Here is a 24384-nt window from a genome sequence, read left to right as displayed (position 1 = left end):
TATATGGGTCATTAAGACCTTTTTTGTATAGTTTTTCTGTGTATTCTTTCTACTTTTTTAAAATCTTTTTTGCTTCTGTTAAGTCCTTACTGTTTCTGTCTTTTATGATGCCCATCTTTGCATGAAATATTTCCTTGGTATATCTAATTTTCTTGATGAGATCTCTAGTCTTTCCCATTCTATTGTTTTCTTCTATTTCTTTGCATTGTTCACTTAAGAAGGCTTTCTTTTCTTGCCTTGCAGTTCTCTGGAACTCTGCATTTAGTTGGCTATATCTTTCCCTTTCTTCTTTGCCTTTCATTTCTTTTCTCAGCTATTTGTAAGGCTTCCTCAGACAACCACTTTGCCTTCTTGCATTATTTCCCCCCTTGGGGATGGTTTTGGTTACTGCCTCCTATACAATGGTATGAACCTCTGTCCATAGTTCTTCAGGCACTCTATCAGATCTAATCTCTTGAATCTATATGTCACTTCCACTGAATAATCAAAAGGGATTTGATTTAGGTCATACCTGAATGGCCTAGTGGTTTTCCCTGGTTTCTTTATGTCTGAATTTCACAATAAGGAGTTCATCATGATCTGAGCCACAGTCAGCTCCAGGTCTTGTTTTTGCTGACTCTATGGAGCTTCTCCATCTTTGGCTACAAAGAATATAATCAATCTGATTTTGGTATCGACCATCTGGTGATGTCCATATGTAGAGTTCTCTCTTGAGTTGTTGAAAGAGGGTTTTTGCTATGACCAGTGCATTCTCTTGGCAAAACTCTGTTAGCCTTTGCTCTGCTTCATTTTGTACTTCAAGACCAACCTTGCCTGTTAATACAAGTATTTCTTCTTTTTTGGTGTTAGTTCTAGAAGGTCTTGTAGGTCTTCATAGAACCACTCAAATTCAATTTCATTTGCCTATTTACTCATAGACTTGGATTACTGTGATGCTGAACAACTTGCCTTGGAAATGAACTGAGATCATTTTGTCATTTTTGAGACATCACCCAAGTATTGCATTTCAGACTCTTTTGTTGACTATGAGGGCTATTCCACTTCTTCTAAGGGATTCTTCCCCAAAGTAGTAGATACAATGGTCATCTGAATTAAATTTGTTCATTCCTGTCCATTTTGGTTCACTGATTCCTAAAATGTTGATGTTCACACTTGCATCTCCTGTTTGACCACTTCCAGTGTACCTTGGTTCATGAACCTAACATTTCAGGTTCTTATGCAATATTGTTCTTTACAGTATCAGGCTTTCCTCACACCACTAGACACATCCACAACTGGGCCTGTTTCCACTTTGGTTTAGCCTTTTCATTCTTTCTGGAACTATTTCTGTGCTCTTCCCCAGTAGCATTTTGGGCACATCTGAACCTTTAGGGATGGGGCCCCCAAATCTGTTCTGTAACCATTCCTATAGAGATTCTCATGCATGCTAAACTTGAGAGCCACTAGCAAGAACTAGCGTAGGGTTGACTGTATCACCTGAATGTTATTTACACTCTTTGCAGTGGTTTTAAGGGTGAGAATGTGCGAACATACAGTTTCTAAGCTGAGAATGACCATAAAGACAATTTATTCTCTGTAAAATATTCTTTACTATATGTTTCCTGCCATCCATTATCAAACTGTTCTCTTTTGTGCTATTAATTCTGAGTTGGCCTTCAACTCTGTTGTGTCAACTATATGTGGGCATTATATTTAGAATTAATATTTATACTTCTTATATGAATAGGAATCAGACAAATCAAGACTTTTCTTGGAAATACTATTAATAACAACTTTGTGGCTATACTTGGTAAATGTTGATTACCAAGGAAATTGTAAGGAAGGAAGGAAGAAATTCTTGTACAAAAAGACATGTCAACTGTCTCTAAAAATAAGAACGTTTCTGAGGTATAAAGAACATTTTATATCTTCCAGGGGAATTCCAAAGGATGAAAATTATGAGTACTGATATATGATCAGTATGAAAAATCTGTTATTAAATTAGATCTATCTGAAAATGGGCTGGGGTGCTTTGTGACTTAATGAGTTTTCTGTGGTTAAGAATATTTAAGTCAACATCAAATGGTAGGTTGATTGGGTGATCTAAATCTTTGCTACCCAAAGTGTAGTTTCATCTGGGAGTTGTTACAGGTGCAGAATCGCAGGGTCCACCCCAGTCCAAGTGAGTCAGAATCTACAATAGACCAAGATCCATGGGTGATCTATGGGGCTTCTCAGGTGCCTCAGTGGTAAAGAATCCGCATACAAATGTAGGAGAAATGGGTTCAGTCCCTGGGTTGGAGAAGATCCTCTGGAGGAGGAAATGACAACCATTATACTTGCCTGGGAAATCCCATGCACAGAGGAGCATGGCATGCTACAGTCCGTGCGGTCCCAAAAGAGCTGGACATGACTTGGTGACTTAAACATCAGTAATAAGTATGCTGTGTTTGAGAAACAGTGCTCCAGCTGACATCTAATGAATCTTTACATTACTCTTATACTTAATTCTAATAGGATTATGTTGTGATGCAGAATTTGAGTAACAGTCTAGAAGAGAAAGGGGTAAATATGTGAGCTTGAGCTCACCTTCTACTGTGAGGTCATCAACTTAATTAAATGCTACTCCTAACATAAAATGGTATGTTTCTTGAATACTGTACTTAGTGTACGTGAGCTGTTATTTTAATAGTATTTCTATAGTTAGCTTTGGACTATTTGCGTAACACAAAAGTGAAACATATCTTTTGGATTTATTGCACTACATCGTAAGAGTATTTGCACTAACTTCCAAATTATACATAATGTTGAACCCTTCTCCCAAAGCCCTCCTGCAAGTCTTCTTCTTTATACTAAAACTAGGATATCTTAATTTCCCTTACTGAAACCTTTCCTTTTTGTTTAGAGCAGGTACCAGTTTTGTCTTCTGCTTCGTCTCTATCCCTGATGGGTCTGTATGAACGGGCAGAAGAGGCAGAAAGAAAGGAAAATATGCTAAGGGGTGTGCAGGTATGAGAGAACTGGAAAAGATCCAGGGAGCAGACCGCTCAAAGCTAAAATTTACTCTGGCAGGGAGTACTTAATACACAATTCTCATCTCCAAAGCTATGAATGGAAAAGAGCTGGAGAGGTAATGAGAAGTGACAGATGCCGCCACACCCTAGATTCACTCAGGTCTCTACAGCCGCGACTACCATGCCCTTGGTCTTGAGAGAAGGAAGCTGGTAAAAGAAATGACAAGCACGGAAAGCCAGAGAGCCAGAAGATGCTCAAGACTGTCCTGTCCCTAGCAGTACGGGCCAACACACGTCTTCCTGTAGAGACCACTGTGCGTGAAGCCAGGGCAAGGAGGAACGCGCCCGCCTTGTCACACCTGCCCAGCCCCAGCCCTCGCCTTTGCCGGGGGCACTGGGCCCAGCGCAAGCCTCAGCAGCTTTGGGGGAGTCGTGTGTATCCGCGAGCGCGTGTACGTGAGGAGGAGAGCAAAGACGTGATTACTTCAGAATTTATTTAAGGGCCGGTGGAAACCACTGCACCAGCTTCCAGGGGAAGCCCTTGTTTCAGAGGAAGAGGAGGTGGCGGCTGCCAAGGAGGAGGAAGGGGTGGAGGTAGGGGAGACAGACGGAGGAGGAGGAGGAGCGGCAGCAGCGACAGCACAGGCAAGTAAGATGCTGTAGCATCCGCACTGGCGCCCAGCAGGTTGGTTCTCCCGGCCAACCGATGCTTGCAAAGAGGCTGGGAGGCGAAGCTGGGTGTGGGGATTCTGACCGTTTGCCCTTCTGGAGAAGCAGCAGCTCTTTTAAAAGTGAAATAAGACACCCTTAGCTTGGAAATAGGCAGGGGGCCAGGAGGGGATCTGCCCTGCTTCTCGCATCCCTGCGGACTCGCTTCCCTTTAGCTTTCAGCTCCTGGAGGTAGCCATAAACTCCAGAGGGGCTCCGGGTCGGGGTCTGGTTGGAGAAATTCCCTTCCAGATTCTCCTCACACCTCTTCCCAAAGCTCACGTTTGGGGATGACACCCTCCAGGTGGCCCGGCCGCGGAGTAGCGCCGCTTGGTTAAGTTTCTACAAGTCTAACGCAGTGCCCACTTGCCGACTCCCCGCCCCGGGTCTCCAGCTGCACGCGAGGAGCTGCGGCTGCTCTGGCAAACGGGTCGCTGCTGCTTTAAGAGCCGCCTCCCCCTCTCCTCCCTTTGACAATGGTCTGAGCCGAGCTCTGCTTCCCAAAGCAAAATTTGTAATATGCCATTTTTCCGATGGACGCTTCTCCTTTTGGCTGCTGACGGAGCCGCGGGAAGATGCCGAGCTGCTGCCACGCCAGCCTGCCGGGGCACGTTCCGGGAGAACGCCGGGGCACCCGAGTGTCTAAGCGGCTTTTCTCCTCCCGTTGCTAGGGAAGTGGTCCAGGAGTGCCGGCTGTGAGCCTGCCCTCTCGCCAAGCCTGAGACTGCGGTTGTCATTGCTCAATTGAAGAAGCGGGACTCGAAATTACAGACATTAGGTACAGAGACTGTGTTTGAGTTACAAGGTTTCCCATCTGCTTTCTTTTTTTACCCCTTCCCCCTCCCCAGCCCCGGCCCCACCCCGCCCCCAGGGAAGATGAGATGCAAATTCCCTCCTTGTCAATTACTGTTCCTTACCTTTTGCTTTCCACCCCCACCCTCTCCCTTCTCCTATTTCCTCTACCTTGGCTGTCTCCCGTTGGGCAGGATGGACGATTTTGGTGTGGAAATTATGAAGTCAACTTCTTCAGGGTGGTGGGGGGGTGTGGCTGAGAGAGAACTGTCCAGCCAGCCTTATGGGGGTGCGCTGGCTCTTTGGCCAGCTGTAAATGCACTAGGGTAAAGAAAGTGCAAAATGCTGGCATTAAAAATATAATACTTCCCGAGGACAGGGGACTTCAAAGAGTTAAACAGGAAGAGGAATATTCATGTAGTGTAATCAGACAATGGCTAAGATTTCTTTCACCGAATTATTCCTTATGGATTAACTGAGGTGGAGATAGGTAGGTTCTAAAGACTAAATCTTTGCAGAAGAAACTGACTACAGAGATTAATTAGATTTTTGTCTCCAGTAGGATCTAAATCCTAATTATCTGTTTGAATAAAGTGAGTCATTGACAGAAAAAAAAAAAAAGGCTTTTGTAGCACTGTCATATCTGGATACATACTGTTTGAACAGCATATATTGCTAAGAAACACTTTGGATATTGAAAGCCCTTGGGTAATGACTCCAGTGGGCATTCAAAAGTTTGATTTTGAAATCAGAGATTTAGAAGACAGTCAAGGTTATGTGTTAAGAATAAGGGAGTTGGTTTTCCTGGTATAAAATTCTTCAAGCTAAATTTCAGCACTGAGATAATTAAAACACTATTTTTCTTTTTTAACAAAAAAATAAACAATGCCTCTAACTAGCCCTTGAAACCTTCAGTAATTAAATGACCAGGGCATCAACATCTAGAAGAGTATAACATAATTCAGGAATCAGTTGATTTTGGGAAGGGAATGATGAAAAGGCAAATATCTAAGCAAATTGTTAGTATGGTCTCTCTGGTTTATCAGGAATGATGTCATACAATGAAGTTTTCAATATTGAAAATGATTCTAAAAGTTAAAAGTGGCGATATGAGGATGAAATAGAAGATAAGTTGAATGACCACAGCCTTCTGTGCTATGCAAGTTACACTGAATACAGATTTTTAATTGCTTTTAACACCTAAAATGTGCACTTAATAAGTTATAGTATATTTCAAAGAATATACAACTATTTTGTAATTTATATTAGACGTAATATCAGTTTTATTGCAAGAAACTAAGTTAACTCATGAAAGTTGCCTTGTTTTTTGTAGACAAATGTTTTCCTTCTAATTTTGATGAGAAGACTTTAGATTTACTCATGCGTGTTGACTGTGAGGGGAAAAAGCATGTACCATGTGTTCATATTATTTTCTAAGTAACTTTTGCATACTTTGATTTTTTTTTTCAATTGGATTTGAAAAGTTTAGAGCATCCACTGGAATTAAACCTTTAGGCATAGAAGCAGAATAAATCATACAGGTAAAATATTCTTTTTGCAAAGGTGAATGTTGGCCATTTTATAATAGGAATAAATACTTGAATCTGCAACAGTGCTTTATAATTTTACTGTGTGTTCTCAGTCAGGTATCCTATTGGAACTATGGGCTTGTTTTTTTTAAATGCTACATTATTATTCCCACTTTACAGAAAAGAAAACTGAAGTTTGGAGATATGAAGTGAACTGCTCTGGCTCACATGCCTTGGGAATTGAATTGAATCAAGTTCTTTTGAGTGTAAATGTAATGGACTTTCTAAATCCCTTAGCTGCTTCTCATCATAGCATCTTCCAACTATGTCAAAGACCAACTTTTATACTGATCAAAGAGCCTAAAGTTTCTGAATGTCTAATGTCTCCTGATGACGATGGTTGTCAGAACTAGAGTAGCATATTCAGAAGAAAACTGTAGCTGAGGTAATTGCTGCAGTTAAGTTTTTCCTCATAATTTAAAGTTATTATGAGTGAATTAGAGTAGAGGTTGTCTTAGAGCTTTCTTTCAGGAAGGACACATTTAGAAAACAACTTTGAAAATGTCTAACCAACCTTAAACTGAAACCCTGTAAGTGTTTTGGCACTGATTGTCACTGTGCTACCATTTCTTTGCCCAGTATTTTGTTTTAACCTTAAGTGTCAGAAAGAAACACATTGGCTCTTGATAATGATTTCTCAGAATGACACAGCTGTTCAGTGTTGTGGATTTTATGCATGGCATGTGAACCAATATTCAAATGTACTGGAGCTTTTTTGTTTGTTTTCCAATTTCTTTTTAATTAATGTAAAGAAATTTATAACAGAAAAGTTTCATTTTCCCCACTTTTGTAATATCGTTTGAATGAAATTCAGGTTGAGAAAAATAAAAAATAATTTATTTGCAACCATAAAGTGGTTAACAATATTAGCAAATGCGTGAGTGTGACTGAGTGTGTACATGTGTGTTTTTAAATCCTATCTGAATCACTTATTTTAGTTTAGGGTGAAAAAAAAATTGAACAAGTCAAGTTCTTGCCTTCAGGGAGCCCAGTGTTTTGAATGATGAACAGTAATTCAAAGCATTACTTTGAATTGTTCTAAAATTTACCCCTGCCTTAATTCTTCTGTATAGGCTGTCAGTCACAGAATGCTTCCTTTTATCTTTTTAAAAGTTTCTCCTAGTTTTCAGTGGGCCTTAACCAAATAATTCACAGATAATTGAATTTCTCTATTCAATAACTCAATTTATATGAAGAATTACATAAAAAGTAATTAACTATTGAACTGTTAAATCTTGACATTTTATTTGAAAATATCACCAGAAATATTTTCCCCAAGGACAGGATTATGTAGGCAGAAAAATAAATTGACCTTGTATTATAAAACCAAAGAATGCTCCAGGATCAACAGCCAAACCAGCCTTTCTCCACATCAGACTTTTGCAAAACCAAGCCCTCTAATTAATAGCTTCTGGCTTCAGTACAACTGAAACTGAGATGGATTTGATGTTTTCTTAAACATAAGAAAGAAAAGAGTAAATGAGATAATTTCTGATTTTTAAAATGCTGCACAACAGGTCAATGTTACATCTTAATGTCTGTGTTTTCTATTTTAAATAAATTAATTTAAAAATATTCTGAAGAGTTCATTTATTTTATAACTAGCTGCTTCTGATTAGCAGTTAGGATGTAAACTTTCTACATTAGCTAATGTAATTTATGGCATCTGTTTTGTGGAATATTTGAAAGAGTGTTAGTTTGTATTATTTGGACAGAAAGCAGACAAAGTAATTAGCAGGAAACAAAAGAATAAGTATAATTAGTAGTATAATAATCTAAACTAATTTATGCATTTCAGTCTATATCCTAAAGCATATGTCTAATTCAGTCAGCATAACTTATCTACTCTGTGTAGAATATTGCAGGAATTCAGGAAGAGAGCTTGTAATAATAAAATGGGAGTTGTAAAGTCAAGAAGCTTTAAAGTAGTTGTATGAAAAAATTTGATAAAATTAAAAAGCTGATTTTTGCATAAATGAAAACTCAATTATTTTCAGATCTTCTAAATGAAAGAATGAACATTCATTCATTCATTTACTTAAGTAATACAAACATCATTTGCTTCCTACCTGTTAAATGTCAGACACTATGCTTGCTTTTAACAAGGTAATAACAAATAAAGGTAAGATGGAGGTATTAGCTTTAAGTGATTTGTAAATTTGAATGGGAAGAAAGGTGATCAATTAATAAGTGCTGTGACATCTTATTATAAATTGAATGAGGTGGGGTAAATCATTAAAAAAAAACAAACTTTGAGAAGTAAATGAAATCAAGCTGTGATTCTGTAGGTAGGAGATATGTAGATTGTCATGCAAAGAGAAAGCATGTTAGTTTGAGGAAGTCAGTGAATCATATTTCACTGAGGTCAGATTTTTAGTATGGTAGGATTTGGGGCAATGGGGAGAGAAGAAAAGTTGATGAGCTGCAAAGAGTTGGGTGAGCTTGGGAATCTTTTTTTACTAAGATTTCTCTCCCCTTTAATTTCTTTAAGCAATGATGTGTGAAGTGATGCCCACGATTAATGAGGACACCCCAATGAGCCAAAGGGGTTCTCAAAGCAGTGGCTCGGACTCAGACTCCCATTTTGAGCAGCTGATGGTGAATATGCTAGATGAAAGGGATCGTCTTCTAGACACCCTTCGGGAAACCCAAGAAAGCCTCTCACTTGCCCAGCAAAGACTGCAGGATGTCATCTATGACAGAGATTCGCTCCAGAGACAGCTCAATTCAGCCCTGCCACAGGTATGCCTCCTGGGAACTTCTGTCCTTCCTACTGCAGCTGAAAATGTGATAAGATATAATAAGCTTTGCTTTATTTCCATTCTGATAATTATTTTTGCCCTTAGTAGATATGGTATGCAAATTATGGTGAGAAAAATTTAAGAATAGATAATTAGTTCACATGCAACTTTGCCTCAAACAAAATAGTGGCACTTTGGTGGTGGGAGATTTGAAGCATGAGTCCCTATCTGGTGTTTCTCTTGAAAATTTTATCTGTTTTTTGGTGGAGGTCACCTGTTGACCAGCTTTTAATTACCAGAGTGTGAGAATAGATAGTTTTCTCTTTCTTGCTTTTTAAACACTATTATGATATTTGGGCTTCCCTAGTAGCTCTGCTGGTATAAAAAAAATCCACCTGCAATTCAGGAGACCCCAGTTCGATTCCTGGGTTGGGAAGATCCCGGAGAAGGGAGAGGCTATCCACTCCAATATTCTTGGGCTTCCCTGGTGGCTCTGATTGTGGGAGACCTGGGTTTGCTCCCTGATTGGGAAGATTCCCTTGGAGGAGGGTGTGGTAACCCACTCTAGTATTCTTTCCTGGAGAATCCCATGGACAGAGGAGCCTGGGGGCTACAGCCCATGGGGTCACAAAGAGTTGGACACAACTGAGCGACTTAGCACAGATGACATTTGGAAAGATGTATTTTACATTTTCAGTTTTTTGGTCTAACTTTGGAAATGATAGTGCTTGGAAGTCTGTTGTTCAATAGTTTTTATTTGTCTTTCTTTAAAGGTTAATACTGCTTAAAAGTATTGAATTTTGATGTATTACTCTCCCTTTGAAAAAACATTTCAACCAGTTTCTTTAAAAAAGAAAAGTATTTTGGAGATAGGAGAATAGGTAAAAGTTCAGCTTTATTCTCACAAACTTAAAATTGTTAGATTTTAACAATTTTATTTATAAGTAAATATTTAGAAAATAATTATTTTATGTGCTGTGTAGTAACATGTTATATGCATTATGTATATGTATTATAATAATAATATTACTATTATATGTAGTAATATAAAATAACTTTTTTTATTATTGTCATATACTTAATTTATAGGAAAAACAGGTATTTTAAGGATTTTCAGCTAATTTATATACAAATTTAATAATTAGTTCTCTTATTTAAGAATAGCATTCTCATTTTAGGCATGAGAAGCATCACAGAATATGAATTAAGTTTTTTAATAATCACCCCTCAATAAATGATATTTTTCTTTTAAAAACAAGTTTGATTCGCCCTTTACTTAAAAGACAGTACAGCAAATGCTGAAGAGTTGATCTTTCTCTATAAATTTATGTCTTGTAGGTAATATCTTTTCATAAATACTTAAAATTACATAATCAATGTTGATAAAATTCTAAACCAGCCATCCTATAAACGTGTAGTATGATGTTGAGATATTTATGACTTTCAGAATAAAGGATCACCTAGGTTGCTCTGTCACATTCCCATTAGGTAATTCCATAATTCCTGTCCCAGTTCTTTTCATTTTCAATCTTTTTTGTGTTGAGGTGCAATAATATTTCCAATATCTCTAACCTCTTGACATACACTAATTTGTTTACACAGACTGTATTGTATTGGTTCATTTCAAAAGACAACTGTCATACCTTCACCAAGAATTATATTTTTCACCTAGACATTTCAGTGTTTACAACTGTTCTTCATACAGTCATTTCTAGAATGATTATCATCATGCTTACTCACCTCTAAAATTATCTGAGTTGGTTAATGCTCTTGTTAAAATATGGTCTTATAACCAATCACACTATTCACTACCTTCTGTGATGAGCATAGAATAGGGCAATCATTTCTCTTTCCGGATGGAGTGTTTCATTAAGAATCTTAGAATTGTATTATATTATTATTTGGGGGGCAAGTTCAACATACTTTTATTATGTATTAGAATGGCAAAAAACTGAAGATTATAATTGAGTTGCAAAAATGCCATGTGTTTTTCCCACACTCTTCTTAGAAGTTGACTCTCTGGTCGTAAGTGTAGGACTATACAGATACCCCTCCTAAAGTTATCTTTTTATATTTTATTTAAGCTTGATGCTATCAACTTGTGATCCTAACACAATTAAGATGATTCTAAGAATAATTTGGGTCTTACCTTTTTTTTCCTCTATCATGACATGATAGAGACATGGGTGAATCTTTTATAAAGATGTTGTAAAATTAAAATATTAATGCTAGAAAAAGGTATTCGGGAGGGAAAGGAGAAAACTGAAAATTTATCATATATAAATATATTGTGTAGATAAACCTTTTTTGAATGGTATACGAATGAAAATATTTTAATTATAGCATTGTTATGTTGAAAATCTGTATTATATCATCAAAATTTGAAAGTGAAAGTCACTCAGTTGTGTCTGACTTTTTGCTACCCCGTGGACTATACAGTCCATGGAATTCTCCAGGCCAGAATACTGGAGTGGGTAGCCATTCCCTTCTCCAGGTTATCTTCCCAATCCAGGGATCGAACCCAGGTCTCCCACATTGCAGGTGAATTCTTTACTGTCTGAGCCACACCTAAATTTAAATTTTTGACTTTTCATTATACTGGTACATAATCTCTTATCCAAACCCCTTATGTTTTAAAGTTCAGAATTTTCCTAATTTATATTATGTATGTATTGTACAACTTCAACCATGATCTCCTCTAGCCAGATTCTAGGAAATACTATATAATTATACACTTCATATTTCTGAAGAAATATGAGAAATTCCTACTGTGTGAAAAATACTCAAACTATAAATGGCCTCATACTTACAAATAAATGTCAGTTTTCAGAGTGTTTGAGTTTTGGAATTATAGATTAGGGATTAGGAGCCTGTACATTTACATGGGTATAGTTCTAGTCTCTTATAAACATTTTGACACAGTTTTCAATATTTATTTGTATTTTACTATTAGAAATATTTAATACCCTTAGCAATCCACAGGTCATTAAAGATAGTGATGGTCCTGACATTTGTTAAAGCAAATATTTAATAACCTAATCTACAACTTCAGGGATTTAAGTTTTCTGCAAGTAACAGAGGAATATAAACTTCTTCAATTGGCATCCTTGAACCTTTTAAAATATTTTGTAAGCAATGTACCTGAACTGTTTGGTCGCACTACATTTTACATCCACTTGGGAGAAGAAAATGACTCCCACAAATGTGAGTTTTTCAGTTCAGTTCAGTCACTCAGTCATGTCTGGTGTCTGATTCTTTGCGACCTCATGGACTGCAGCACGCCAGGCCTCCCTGTCCATCACCAACTCCCAGAGTTTACTCAAACTCATGTCCATTGAGTCAGTGATGCCATCCAATCATCTCATCCTCTGTTGTCCCCTTCTCCTTCTGCCTTCAATCTTTCCCAGCATCAGGGTCTTTTCAAATGAGTCAGCTCTTCACATCAGGTGGCCAAAGAATTGGAGTTCAGCTTCAACATCAGTCCTTCCAATGAATACCCAGGACTGATCTCCTTTACGATGGACTACTTGGACCTCCTTGCAGGCCAAGGGACTCTCAAGAATCTTCTCCAACACCACAGCTCAAAAGCATCAATTCTTCAGTGCTCAGCTTTCTTTATAGTCCAACTCTCACATCTATACATGACTACTGAAAGAACCGTAGCTTTGATTACATGGAACTTTGTTGGCAAAGTAATGTCTCTGATTTTAAATATGCTCTCTAGGATGGTCATAACTTTTCTTTGAATCTTTTAATTTCATGGCTGCAGTCACCATCTGCAGTGATTTTGGAGCCCCCAAAAAATAAAGTCAGCCACTGTTTCCATTGTTTCCTCATCTATTTGCCACAAAATGATAAGACCAGATGTCATGATCTTAGTTTTCTGAATGTTGAGCTTTAAACAAACTTTTTCACTCTCCTCTTTCACTTCCATTAAGAGGCTCTTTAGTTCCTCTTCGCTTTCTGCCATAAGGGTGGTGTCATCTGCATATCTGAGGTTATTGACATTTCTCCCAGCAATCTTGATTCCAGCTTGTGCTTCATCCAGTCAAGCATTTCTAATGATGTACTCTGCATATCAGTTAAATAATTAGGGTGACAATAAACAGCCTTGACATATTCCTTACCCTATCTGGAACCAATCTGTTGGTCCATGTCCAATTCTAACTGTTGCTTCCTGACCTGCATACAGATTTCTCAGGAGGAAGGTCAGGTGGTCTGGTATGCCCATCTCTTGAAGAATTTTCCACAGTTCGTTGTGATCCACACAGTCAAAGTCTATGCCAGAGTCAGCAATGCAGAAATAGATGTTTTTCTGGAACTCTCGCACTTTTTTTATGATCCAGCGGATGTTGGCAATTTGATCTCTGGTTACCTCTGTCTTTTCTAAATCCAGCTTGAACATCTGGAAGTTCATGGTTCATGTACTGTTTGTTGAAGCCTGGCTTGGAGAATTTTGAGCATTACTTTGCTAGTGTGTGCTGCTGCTGCTAAGTCACTTCAGTCGTGTCTGACTCTGCGACCCCATAGACGGAAGCCCACCAGGCTCCCCCGTCCCTGGGATTCTTCAGGCAAGAACACTGAAGTGGGTTGCCATTTCCTTCTCCAATGCGTGAAAGTGAAAAGTGAAAGTGAAGTCGCTCAGTTGTGTCCTACTCTTTGAGACTCCATGGACTGCAGCCTACCAGGCTCCTCTGTCCATGGTATTTTCCAGGCAAGAGTAGTGAAGTGGGTTGCCATTGCCTTCGTGCTAGTGTGTGAGATGAGTGCAATTGTGTGTTAGTTTGAGCATTCTTTGGCATTGCCTTTCTTTGGGAGTGGAATGAAAGCTGACCTTTTTCAGTCCTGTGGTCACTGCTGAGTTTTCCAAATTTGCTGGCATATTGAGTGCAGCACTTTCACAGCTTCATCTTTTAGGATTTGAAATAGCTCAACTGGAATTCCATCACATCCACTAGCTTTGTTTTCAGTGATACTTCCTAAGGCCCACTTGACTTCACATTCCAGGATGTCTGGCTCTAGGTCAGTGATCACACCATCATGATTATCTGGGTCGTGAAGATCTTTTTTGTATAGTTCTTCTGTGTATTCCTGCCACCTCTTCCTAATGTCTTCTGCTTCTGTTAGGTCTATACCATTTCTGTCCTTTATTGTGACCATCTTTGTATGAAATGTTCCCTTGGTATTGTGAGTTTTTAGACAGAAATAAAATATATAAAATAAAAACTACAATAACATAAAAGTTAAACTTGTTTTAGCAAACATGGGATAGAATTCAAAGCTGAGTCAAATTTTATGACATATTATGTTTTCAATCGCTATACAATATTTTTTAGTTGATGATTTCGTGCTTTGAATTAGTCATTTTCTCTCCTATCATTTTTTTAGGAACAAATGCAGCGGTGATTTTTACAGTCCTAACCATGAAAATATTTTGTAGTCATATTGTTTACTTTTTCTTTATGTAATTAAAGATAACTGTGTTTAACAAGAATTGATAATTCCACATCATTTCATATTTTAGGCCTGATGTTTCTAAGCAATACACTGATGTCTAATGCACAGATCCATTTTAATGAGCCATAGAATCTGAGATTCAAGATGCCCAAACTCAGTTATCATCTGCCTCTCACTCAACCAAAGCTTCTCTAACTCTTCACCCAGACACTTGCTAGTCCTCATAGATGATTGCCCAAGAATAGCCCAAGAATACGAGAGTCGGTAGCCTATCCCTTCTCCAGTGGATCTTCCAGACCCAGGAGTCAAACCAGGGTCTCCTGCATTACAGGCAGATTCTTTACCAACTGAGGTATCAGGGAAGCCCTTTTTCAGCATCTTATTTAGCATATATTGAGAGTCTTCTGTGTATTACTGAATGATTACATATGTTTGTAAAGGGGATAGAATAGTTTTTTTTCCCAGAGAACTTAGGAAATAGGTATAACATTAATAGATCGAAATTAATATAGTACCAGAAGATTACAGAGGTACTAAAAGTATTTGTACCACAACACTGATATGTAATAAACTACATAAAGTTTCATGTGGAAAATGATATTAGAGATATTTTTAAGAGAAGGTTAGAAAGGACTAGAGGATATTTTGTATCGACAGTACAGTTATGGAGGGGTGATCCTGCTGAAGGATATGTGGGGACTGGAATTCAGCCTGTGCTCTGCTCCAGGCTAGGCGAGGTGTTCCTAATTCTCATAAAGGAACCAGCTGAGCTAGCAGTATCCCTGATTAAAAAAAGAGTAAATAGGGATTAAATAAGGAGAGTGACTGAGAGGTTTGTTGTAGGGTAGGAATGCATCTTTTGTATAGTGACAGTGGAGGATTCTAGCCTGTTCATATGTGTGGTGAAAGGTAAGGACAGACATTTGTACACAGAGTAATCAGTAGAAGCTTGAGTGAACTAGTGACGTGATAAGGCAATAATGAAGGTATATTATTCTGCCATTTTGATTCAGGATAGGTTATATAATACTTGTGTATCAGTTATCTATGGCTAAAATAATGCTAAGTAACAAACAACATAAAACCTCATTATCATGCAATATAATGGGTTTAAGGAATTCAGCTGACCTTTACTGGGCTTCCCAGGTGGTGCTAATGGTAAAGAATCTGTCTGCCAGTGCAGGAGATGTAAGAGACTTGGGTTTGACTCCTAGGTTGGGAAGATCCCCTGGAGGAGGAAATGGCACCCTACTTCAATATTTTTGCCAGGAGCATCCCATCTACAGAGAAGCCTGGTGGGCTACAGTCCATGGAGTTGCAAAGAGTTGGACAAGACTGAGTGCCTGAGCCTGACCTTGACTTGGATTGGTTAAGCTTGGCTAGGCTTACTAGGCCACTTGTTATCTGAAAGTTGACTCAGTTAACTGTGTGTTAACTGGCTATTGTTTGATCTAGGATGGCCTTAGCTGGACCAACTTGGGCCTGTCAACTCTGTTTGGATATGATCCTTCAATATGATAGTCTCTGCATGTTTTCATGGTGATGGCAAAACAGTAAGGGCAAAGCAAAAAAAAAAAGCAAATACTTTTTAAGCTTCTGCTTGGGTCTTTTTTTTTTTTTTTTTTGTAATACTCCTTGGCCAAGCCAAGAGACAGAGTGGAAAGCAATATTACATGGCAAAATTACAAGGATGGATGAAACACAGTTACCATCAGTTAACTAACCTGCCACAAATAGATGTTAAAAGAGTCATTGGGTCATTATTATGTTAGAAGAGCTTATTGTGATAATGTAATCATTCTGATGAGGTGTGGGAATTTCAAATAGGACTGTGAACCTTGAAACTAAGAAAGACATGTCGATGTAAAGAATATTGAGGAGAGAGAATGGACATAGCCAGAAAATGAACTAAATGGCTGTGACTTTGGACTTAAGTTAAAAGATCTGAATTTGAATTAGAGTTCTTCCACTTACTAGCTGAGCTGTCAAGGGTAAGTGACTGACTTCTCTGAAACTCTGTTTTTTTAACTGGAAGGAGAGGATGATATCTAGCATATGAGTGGTTAAAAGGAGCTGTGTGTATGTGCTTCAGAAACCTTCAGTTCGGTTCAGTTCAGTTCAGTTCAGTCGCTCAGTTGTGTCCGACTCTCTGCGACCCCATGAATCACAGCACACCAGGCCTCCCTGTCCATCACCAACTCCCGGAGTTCACTCAAACTCGTGTCCATAGAGTCGGTGATGCCGTCATTATTAAATCTCACTTGGTATTTTTCATAAATTGAGATGTACCAGTATCTACTCTGATGAGGAATTAAGTTAAAAGAGGCTACTTGTGGGAAAGAGGGAAACATTTATGCTTTAACATCTTAAAAAACAAAATATTTAAGTGAAACTTACAGGAAGTGACAGAAGTCATTCTTATTCCAGAGATGCTGTACCTAGGTATATTTTTGGCTTGCTACTTACTACTTACTAGCTTAATAACCTTGGTCAAAGTAATTAGTTCAAATAATGATAGAACCTGCCTCATAAGGTCATTATAAGACATAAATGAACTGGAACATGTCAAATGATCAGTTCCGTACCTCACAGATAGTACATGCTCAATAAATGTTAAATGCAGCTATTGATGTTATTATTATTACCATAGATATTACCATCATTATCCTTAGCCAATCTTAATGGCACAATTTTCCTGGGTAATAATGAACACCAGCACAAATTGAACGCACTAAAAATCCTACTATCCACAATCATTATTAAATTTTGTAAGTTTTCGATTGATCTTATAAAAAAAAATCTTAACTGCATTTTCTTAAATTGTTTTCCCAATTTCTTCACTTCCTTGATGGCCAGTCTCACGTCTCTTGATTAAGTCAAACAACAGCCTTCCTGTTGTGCTAAGAAGATCACATCTGGATTGAGAGCTCCTTCCTTTTCAGTGAGACCTAATGCCACCATACCACATACAGAAGGGTTTTATCCCTCACTCCTGTCAAAACTAAAGATGCTATATCTTTTGCTATCTCTGATTATGGTTATTCTATTCTTAAATGTGTTTCTCTTTCTTCAAGTTATTTTTCCCCTAGCCAAATGAAATGGTATTTACCCTCAGTCTTTATTTCCTGTTATTTATAGCCTTTTGCCTTTATTTATAACTTTTTGTGTGTGACCATGATGTGAGGCATGCAGGATCTTAGTTCCCTGACCAGGGACTGAACCCATGCCCACTGCAGTTGAAAGGTGGAGTCCTAACCATCGGACTGCCAGGGAAGTCCCGCTCGTTTCTAACTCATAATCAGGCTTCTATCATCACCATTCTCCTAAAAACACACTCCTGTATGCCACCGATGCGTGCACATTTTGCAAATCTAGTGATCCTCTTTCATTCTTCATGTTCATGGCCTCTTTGTGCCAAAATATGCTATCAATTATCTCATCTTGAAATTCTCATGTCCTTGATTCTTCATAACCATTCCCCTTGTAGGCTACAAGGTGTGTTGTTCTTTAGTGCTCACTCTTTTCCTACATATTCTCATGTACTTATTTATATCCATACTCATCTTTATTCACCTATGTTCTCCAATCTTATGCACTACACTGGTTTAATACTTCCCTCCAAATCCTTGATCCCCTCTTTTTATCTCCTCCTTTGACTTTTTTTTTTTGTCTCCTGTATCTTCAGTTTCTCCCTCTCCTTCTCAACTGGCTTTTTGGTAACATATTCAAATCTATTCCTTAAAAGTACAGTGATGGTAAGTACAATAATAGCAAAAGAGTTCCTTAACACTGGGTCTCCATTTAGATACCAATCTCTTTTTTCCTTTATTTCCCGACTTGTCCATTTTCACTGTCTCAATGTCTTCATCTTCTGTTCACTTTTTGAGCCAACTGCAGTTCGGCTTTTCTTCTAAAACCTTACTAAAAATTATGTTACCAGTTACCAACTGATTAATGTAGGAGGCTTGTTTTATAAAAATTCACTGCAAAATCTGACACTGTGATTAACACCCTTCTCAAAAAATACCTCCAAAAATAAACGAACAACAAAAACACATTTCACTCTTAACTTTCATGATACCACATTGTCTTCATTCCTAAATCTTTCAAACTTTTTTCTCCTAATACTTTTTTACGTGAGTAATTCCTCACTTAGCCACTTTTAAAATGCTAAATAATAAATAGAAGATGCATGACAGTAATACCTAACATTTCTGAACACTCCACCTACACCAGATAATGTTTCATTTAAGCATCCAGATATTAAAATGAGAGGCTGTCTTTCTGTTTGAGGAGAGTCTAAATAAGTGAGGTGCAAGACTTTATTTGCAGGAGGTGCTAAGATATAATCCAACTAATTAGTCGAATACTGGCTAAAGCTCCATTTAAGACTCTACAAAAGTTGGTAAAGCTAGAAGAGAGACAGAACTGTTTCGCATGGCAGTTGGTCTGCTGTGCATAATCTACCACACCATGTATGAACCATGGGGTGATTCCTATTCAACTTAGTCAAGTGAGAAGGGCTTCATGGGCAATGTTCAGAGAGCTTGATGTGCTGCCTCCAGAAGTTGAAGAATATAGAGGCTGAAGTCTAAAAGCCACAGTTGTGGCCGGAAATGCCCCTGTCTCTATGGCCGGTTGAAGAGCCACCTGTCAGATAAACTGCAACTCCTCCAATATCAACACAAAGGTAAGTTTTTTGAAGAGCAAGAAGTTCCCTTGAAAGGGGATATTCCTTAGGGTAATTTCTGTGTAAACCCACAAAATAGAATGTTAAAACCCCGAGTTTCTAAATGGTGAGCAATGAGTGACAAAGTGGGATATTGACTTCAGAGAAGATACTGAGAGCAAGTCAGTGAAAACCCAAGAAGAATCTACAGAGGGAATTTTGAGGAAGCCACGAGTGCACCGTGGAAGAAGGATCACTGATTATCTATTTGCCATTCAGAAAGCCCCAGTCATGGATGGCATGTAGGTCAGCCCATACCACTGTGATGTTTCTCCCCAGCTTCCCCTTCCATGGCCCCGATTCTTAGAAGGGTCAGAAACTACTGCTAAGAGTAGGGGACGTCAGAGTAAAGAGAGACCATGCCCTCATCCTCCAGTGCAGACCTGCTTCAAGGCTTGAAGCGAGCCTGAACTATGTGTGGTGGGTGGGTGGGTAGGATGGCAGGGGCAGGGGCTGGGAAGGACAGAGCACAACTTTAGGTTGGAATAGGAGCTCGGAACTAGTATGTTATTGAACTAGCACTATAGAATTGTGAGACTGTATAATTTCAGAACAAAAGGAAAGATAGTTTGTTTTCTAATCATGAGCAAAAAAACTTAAGACATTTGGCTGAAATTTCATTTGGGGCCAATTTCTTTACCTGAGGGAATCAGAAGAGATATAGTAATATTAATTTCTGAATCAATCCTTAAAATATTCCAATGAGGGTGTTATTCCCATTTTACAGATGATAAAACTGAAGCATAGACAGGTTAAGTAACCTGTTCAACCAGGGTTCTATTCATGGCTTACTTTTGTTTTACTCTAAGTCCTCTTTATTTCATTATATTCATAAAGAAGTATTTAACTTCTCTAGAAACTTTTAGGGCTTCCCTTGTAGCTCAGTCAGTAAATAATCTGCCTGCAAGGCAGGAGACCTGGGTTTGATTCCTGGGTTCGGCAAATACCCTGGAGAAGGAAATGGCAACCCACTCTAGTATTCTTGCCTAGAAATCCTATGGACAGAAACCTTTAAGAGACATGGGCCACAGAAAGCACTCATCAGAAATACTCCTAAGTTCTAACAAGGAAGGAAGGAAGAAAGTGAGGTCGCTCAGTCGTGTCCGACTCTTTGTGACCCCATGGACAGTAGCCTACCAGGCTCCTCTGTCCATGGGATTTTCCAGGCAAGAGTACTGGAGTGGGTTGCCATTAAGGAAATGTGAAATGATTATTAGAGCTGGTATAATTATACTGAATATAAGTATTCAAGGACCCCAATCTTCATATTTATGTTACCATGAATTTGCCTTTTTATGTACTCAGCATACTTTATAGCCCATTAGGTTCATCTAATGAGTAGGACAGTATAGGCTTTATGGAAAAGTATTTCATTAGAAATTACAATACCTGGATTCTAGTTTCAATTTTTCCAAACCCTGTGACAATAGAAAACCACTGAACTTCGGAGGCTTCTGTTTACTTACATATAAAAGAAGGAATTCTAGTACCGTTTAATATGTTATATACATTTGTCAATTTCAAATGATTATAAAGGGTATGCACCTCAGCTTTACTAATTTATTCAGTTACTTAATACACAATTATTGTTTATTCAACAATATTTTAGGGCCTACTCTGAGTCAGGTTCTGTGTTTACAGTATAGTGTGGCTGATACGTACTTTTTTTCTTAAGACTTTACCCAATTATGGTTTCTAGGAGTTGGTTATGGTAATAAGAATATAATGTCTATAATCCACTGAATATTATATTTATTTGTAAATTCTTTGAAACTATCATTTCTAGTTATTTTATTGCCTTTTATTCTCATCTGTGATGAACTGTCCATGTTTCTATAATAGGCTAGTTCCCCCTTTTGTGTTCTAGATCTCCTCCCTTCTTGCTATTCTAGGACAAAATATTTTCCCTCTTTTTTCCTGTCTCAACAATAATGTGTCCATCGCTAATGAATTATAACCACAGCATTAAATATTCCTGTATTTCTTCCATTTAAAAATATCTTAACAACCCTGCCATACCAAGCTGTCAACACATTTATCTTTCCCTTTGCAGGAAAAGTTAATTTTTTTTTTTTTGTACTTGTTCTAATTTCTCTCTCATTTCTCTTGAATCTACATCATTCAGGTGTTCACCCCAACAACTTCATCTAAACTACTCTTGCATATATTATTTATAACTTCCATATTGCTAAATATAGTGATAAGTTTTCAGTTTCCTTTTTTTTGTCATTAGACACTTTTCTTATACTTTCTTCATCTGGCTCTAGGTCAGCCCACTCGCCTGATTTTCCTTCCACCTCATTGCTTATTCCCCAGTCTTTGCTGTTAGTTGCTTCTCATCCCCCTGACTCATTAATACTTGATCACTCCCTGGGCTCAATACCTGTACCTTTTCTCTTTCTATCTCTATTCACACCATTGATTATTTCTTCCATCTCCTGGTTTTAAATAACATCTAAATATTAATAACACTGGAATTTACATTTCTAATCCAAACATTTCCTCCGACCTTCACACTCATATTGTCAATATGTAGAAATTTTAAATGTCCAAAACAGAGTTTGTGATCTTCAGTTAGTCTTCAGTTCAGTTCAGTTCAGTCACTCAGTCATGTCTGACTCTTTGCGACCCCATGAATCACAGCACGCCAGGCCTCCCTGTCCATCACCAACTCCCGGAGTTCACTCAAACTCATGTCCATCAAGTTGGTGATGCCATCCAGCCATCTCATTCTCTGTCGTCCCCATCTCCACCCACCCCCAATCCTTCCCAGCATCAGAGTCTTTTCCAGTGAGTCAACTCATCGCATGAGGTGGCCAAAGTATTGGAGCTTCAGTTTCAGCATCAGTCCTTTCAATGAACACCCAGGATTGATCTCCTCTAGAATGGACTGGTTGGATCTCCTTGCAGTCCAAGGGACTCTCAAGAGTCTTCTCCAGCACCACAGTTCAAAAGCATCAATTCTTCGGTTAGTCTTATGTATCTCAATTAATAGCAATGCTAATCTTATGTGTGTGTGTGTGTGTGTGTGCACTTAGTTACTCAGTTGTGTCCTATTCTTTGCAATCCCATGGACTATAGCCCACTAGGCTCCTCTGTTCTTTGAGATTTTCCAGGCAAGAATACTGGAGTGGGTTGTCATTTCCCTCCAAGGGATCTTCCTGACCCAGGGATCGAACCCAGGTCTCCTGAATTGCAGGGAAGTTCCTTACCACGAAGCCACCTGAGAAGCCCAATCTTATGTGGGTTTAGGCCAAAATATTGGTGTCTTTCTTCTTTCACATTTGTATTCAATTTAGCAGTTAAACATTTCAGTTTTAGCTTCAAAGTATATGTAGAACTGAACCACTATAATCACCTCTACAACTGCATCTGAAGAGTTACTCTCTTTTCCAAGTAGACTAGGATTTTCCTAACTGGTCTTCTTGCTCTAATCCCTGTACTTTATCAGTTTATTGCAGAAAGAACAGCAAGAGAGATTCTGACTCTGATGAAAGGTAGGGCAGATTTTGTTTCGCATCTGTTCAAATCTCTGAAATGCTTTTCCATCTCAATGTAAAAGCTCAGGTCCTTAAACTGGTTCAAAGGCCTAACATCTGTCCCCTCCTCTTTATTTGTCTGATATTACCTCCTGCTATTATCTAGCTCACTCAGCTTTACTCCTACCATCCTGATGTTCTTTCTTTTCAACATGTCAGGCATTCAAGTGCCTTAGGGACTTTGTCATGACTCCTCCCAAAGCCTAGGAAAGTTGCCTCTCCATAAACACATGCTCTCTTAGCTCATTCTGGGCTTTACTCAGATATCACATTCTCAGTGGGACCCTGCCTGATCACCCTATTTAAAATTATAATCTCTCTTTCTGCTAAGTTGTGTCTGACTCTTTATGACCCTATGGACCACAGCTCGCCAGGCTTCTCTATCCATGGAATTCTCCAGGCAAGAATACTGGAGTGGGCTGTTCTGCTCTCCTCTAGGGCATTTCCCAACCAAGGGATTGAAGTTGTGGGTTTCTTATGTCTCCTGCCTTGGCAGGTAAGGTCTTTACCACCAGCACCACCTGGGAACAGCCTCCTTAACACCCCCAGTCCTTATCTAGATTTACTCCATAGCACTTATAAGCATCCATCATAGTACATATTTTATTTCTTTGTCTTGTTTATTATCTCATTCTCCCTCCCTATATTCTATTCTGTGAAGCCAGGAGATTCTTTTTTAATGGTTCACAGCTGTGTTTTCTGCCTACAGCAGTATCTGGCATTTAGTTGTTCAAAAATACTGAATAATAAAATGAACACAAAACCCAGTTCTTGCTTTTTGAACACATTCTCTATATTCTGTGCTTATTTGGTAAGTCATATAGTCATAAACATGTTAGACAGCATATATTAAGTATCTTCATAAAACAGAAGAACAAATATAATTTATAAAGCCTATGGCTAGAGTGTTTATAACACTAAAGTCATAGTATATATGAGGCTGGTGTTAATACTATGCCTCAAACCCCCTTATATAATGAAATGAGTTTTATATCAAGAGGTGGTGGTATTTTGAATATTTTACAAATCAGAGCATGGAAGATCAGAATGTAAATAACTTTCTTTGAAGATATGAATATATTCTTTTGACTTCAAATTTCTTTTTGCATTTTAATGCTCTTTTACTAAGGAGTTTAGCTCCTAAATCAAGTCAACTTTCATAAAAGAAGTGGTAAAAATAGCTTTCTGATGTTATAAAACTACTACCACTGTCTGGTATCTATATCTGACTTTCATTATGAGAAAACAATAATAAAAGTAGAATGTTTGCGTTAGTTTTTTTTTTTTTTTTTGAAGTAGTTTATTGTTCTGCTCGTTCTCATTCTCTCAAAAAAGAAAATATTAAGAGAAAAAGGCGATTAATATTCACAAGATGAATTTCTAACCTGAATCTTCCACTAAATCTTATAGTCTACTTTGGTATACTTGATGTTAGCATCCATATGATTCATTTTTTGTTAATCTTTGAAGAGAAAATCTAGATTAAATAACAAAGATATTGAAATTCACACTATTTACTTTTCCTGGATATTTCTTTTCAGAGCCTTACGGCTCAAAGCTAGGTAGCTACAACAAGAATGCTGTAGTTTGGGAAAAGAGAGTTTAGACTATAGTGAAATTCTTCTAAAACATAACTATCACACCATGGGTAATTATATCATACATCTTCGTATTGATCTCTAAAATTTAATTTACAAAGTAGTAGCTCTGTTAGCTTATTCTGTCTGGTCCTTAGTAAGACCTTAATATTTCTCGTTCGACAACTTAAAGGTCATAAAGATTATGCAATTTTAATCTTATTGAAGATTAGCAGGTCAAAGGTGCATAGGATTCAAA

General features: G+C 38.1%; 1 protein-coding gene across 6 annotated transcripts in view; it reads left to right on the top strand.

Annotated features, from left to right (window-relative positions):
• The first annotated feature begins 8575 nt into the window (after window positions 1–8575).
• The window catches only part of PPFIA2 (PPFI scaffold protein A2), a 500869-nt gene continuing 485060 nt past the window's right edge, over window positions 8576–24384 (top strand). For all 6 annotated transcript variants that reach the window (XM_088836833.1, XM_088836831.1, XM_088836832.1 and 3 more), the window contains exon 1: window positions 8576–8824. In XM_088836833.1, the coding sequence (XP_088692959.1) occupies window positions 8576–8824 (249 nt within the window). The remainder of the gene's footprint in view (window positions 8825–24384) is intronic.

Source organism: Moschus berezovskii, chromosome 6 (assembly GCF_049115385.1).
Source record: "Moschus berezovskii isolate FMDL1 chromosome 6, NW_MosBer_1.0, whole genome shotgun sequence".
NCBI classification, from domain to species: Eukaryota; Metazoa; Chordata; class Mammalia; order Artiodactyla; family Moschidae; genus Moschus; species Moschus berezovskii.
The sequence above is the reverse complement of the archived record's forward strand: the minus strand, read 5'-3'. Positions and strand labels throughout refer to the sequence as shown.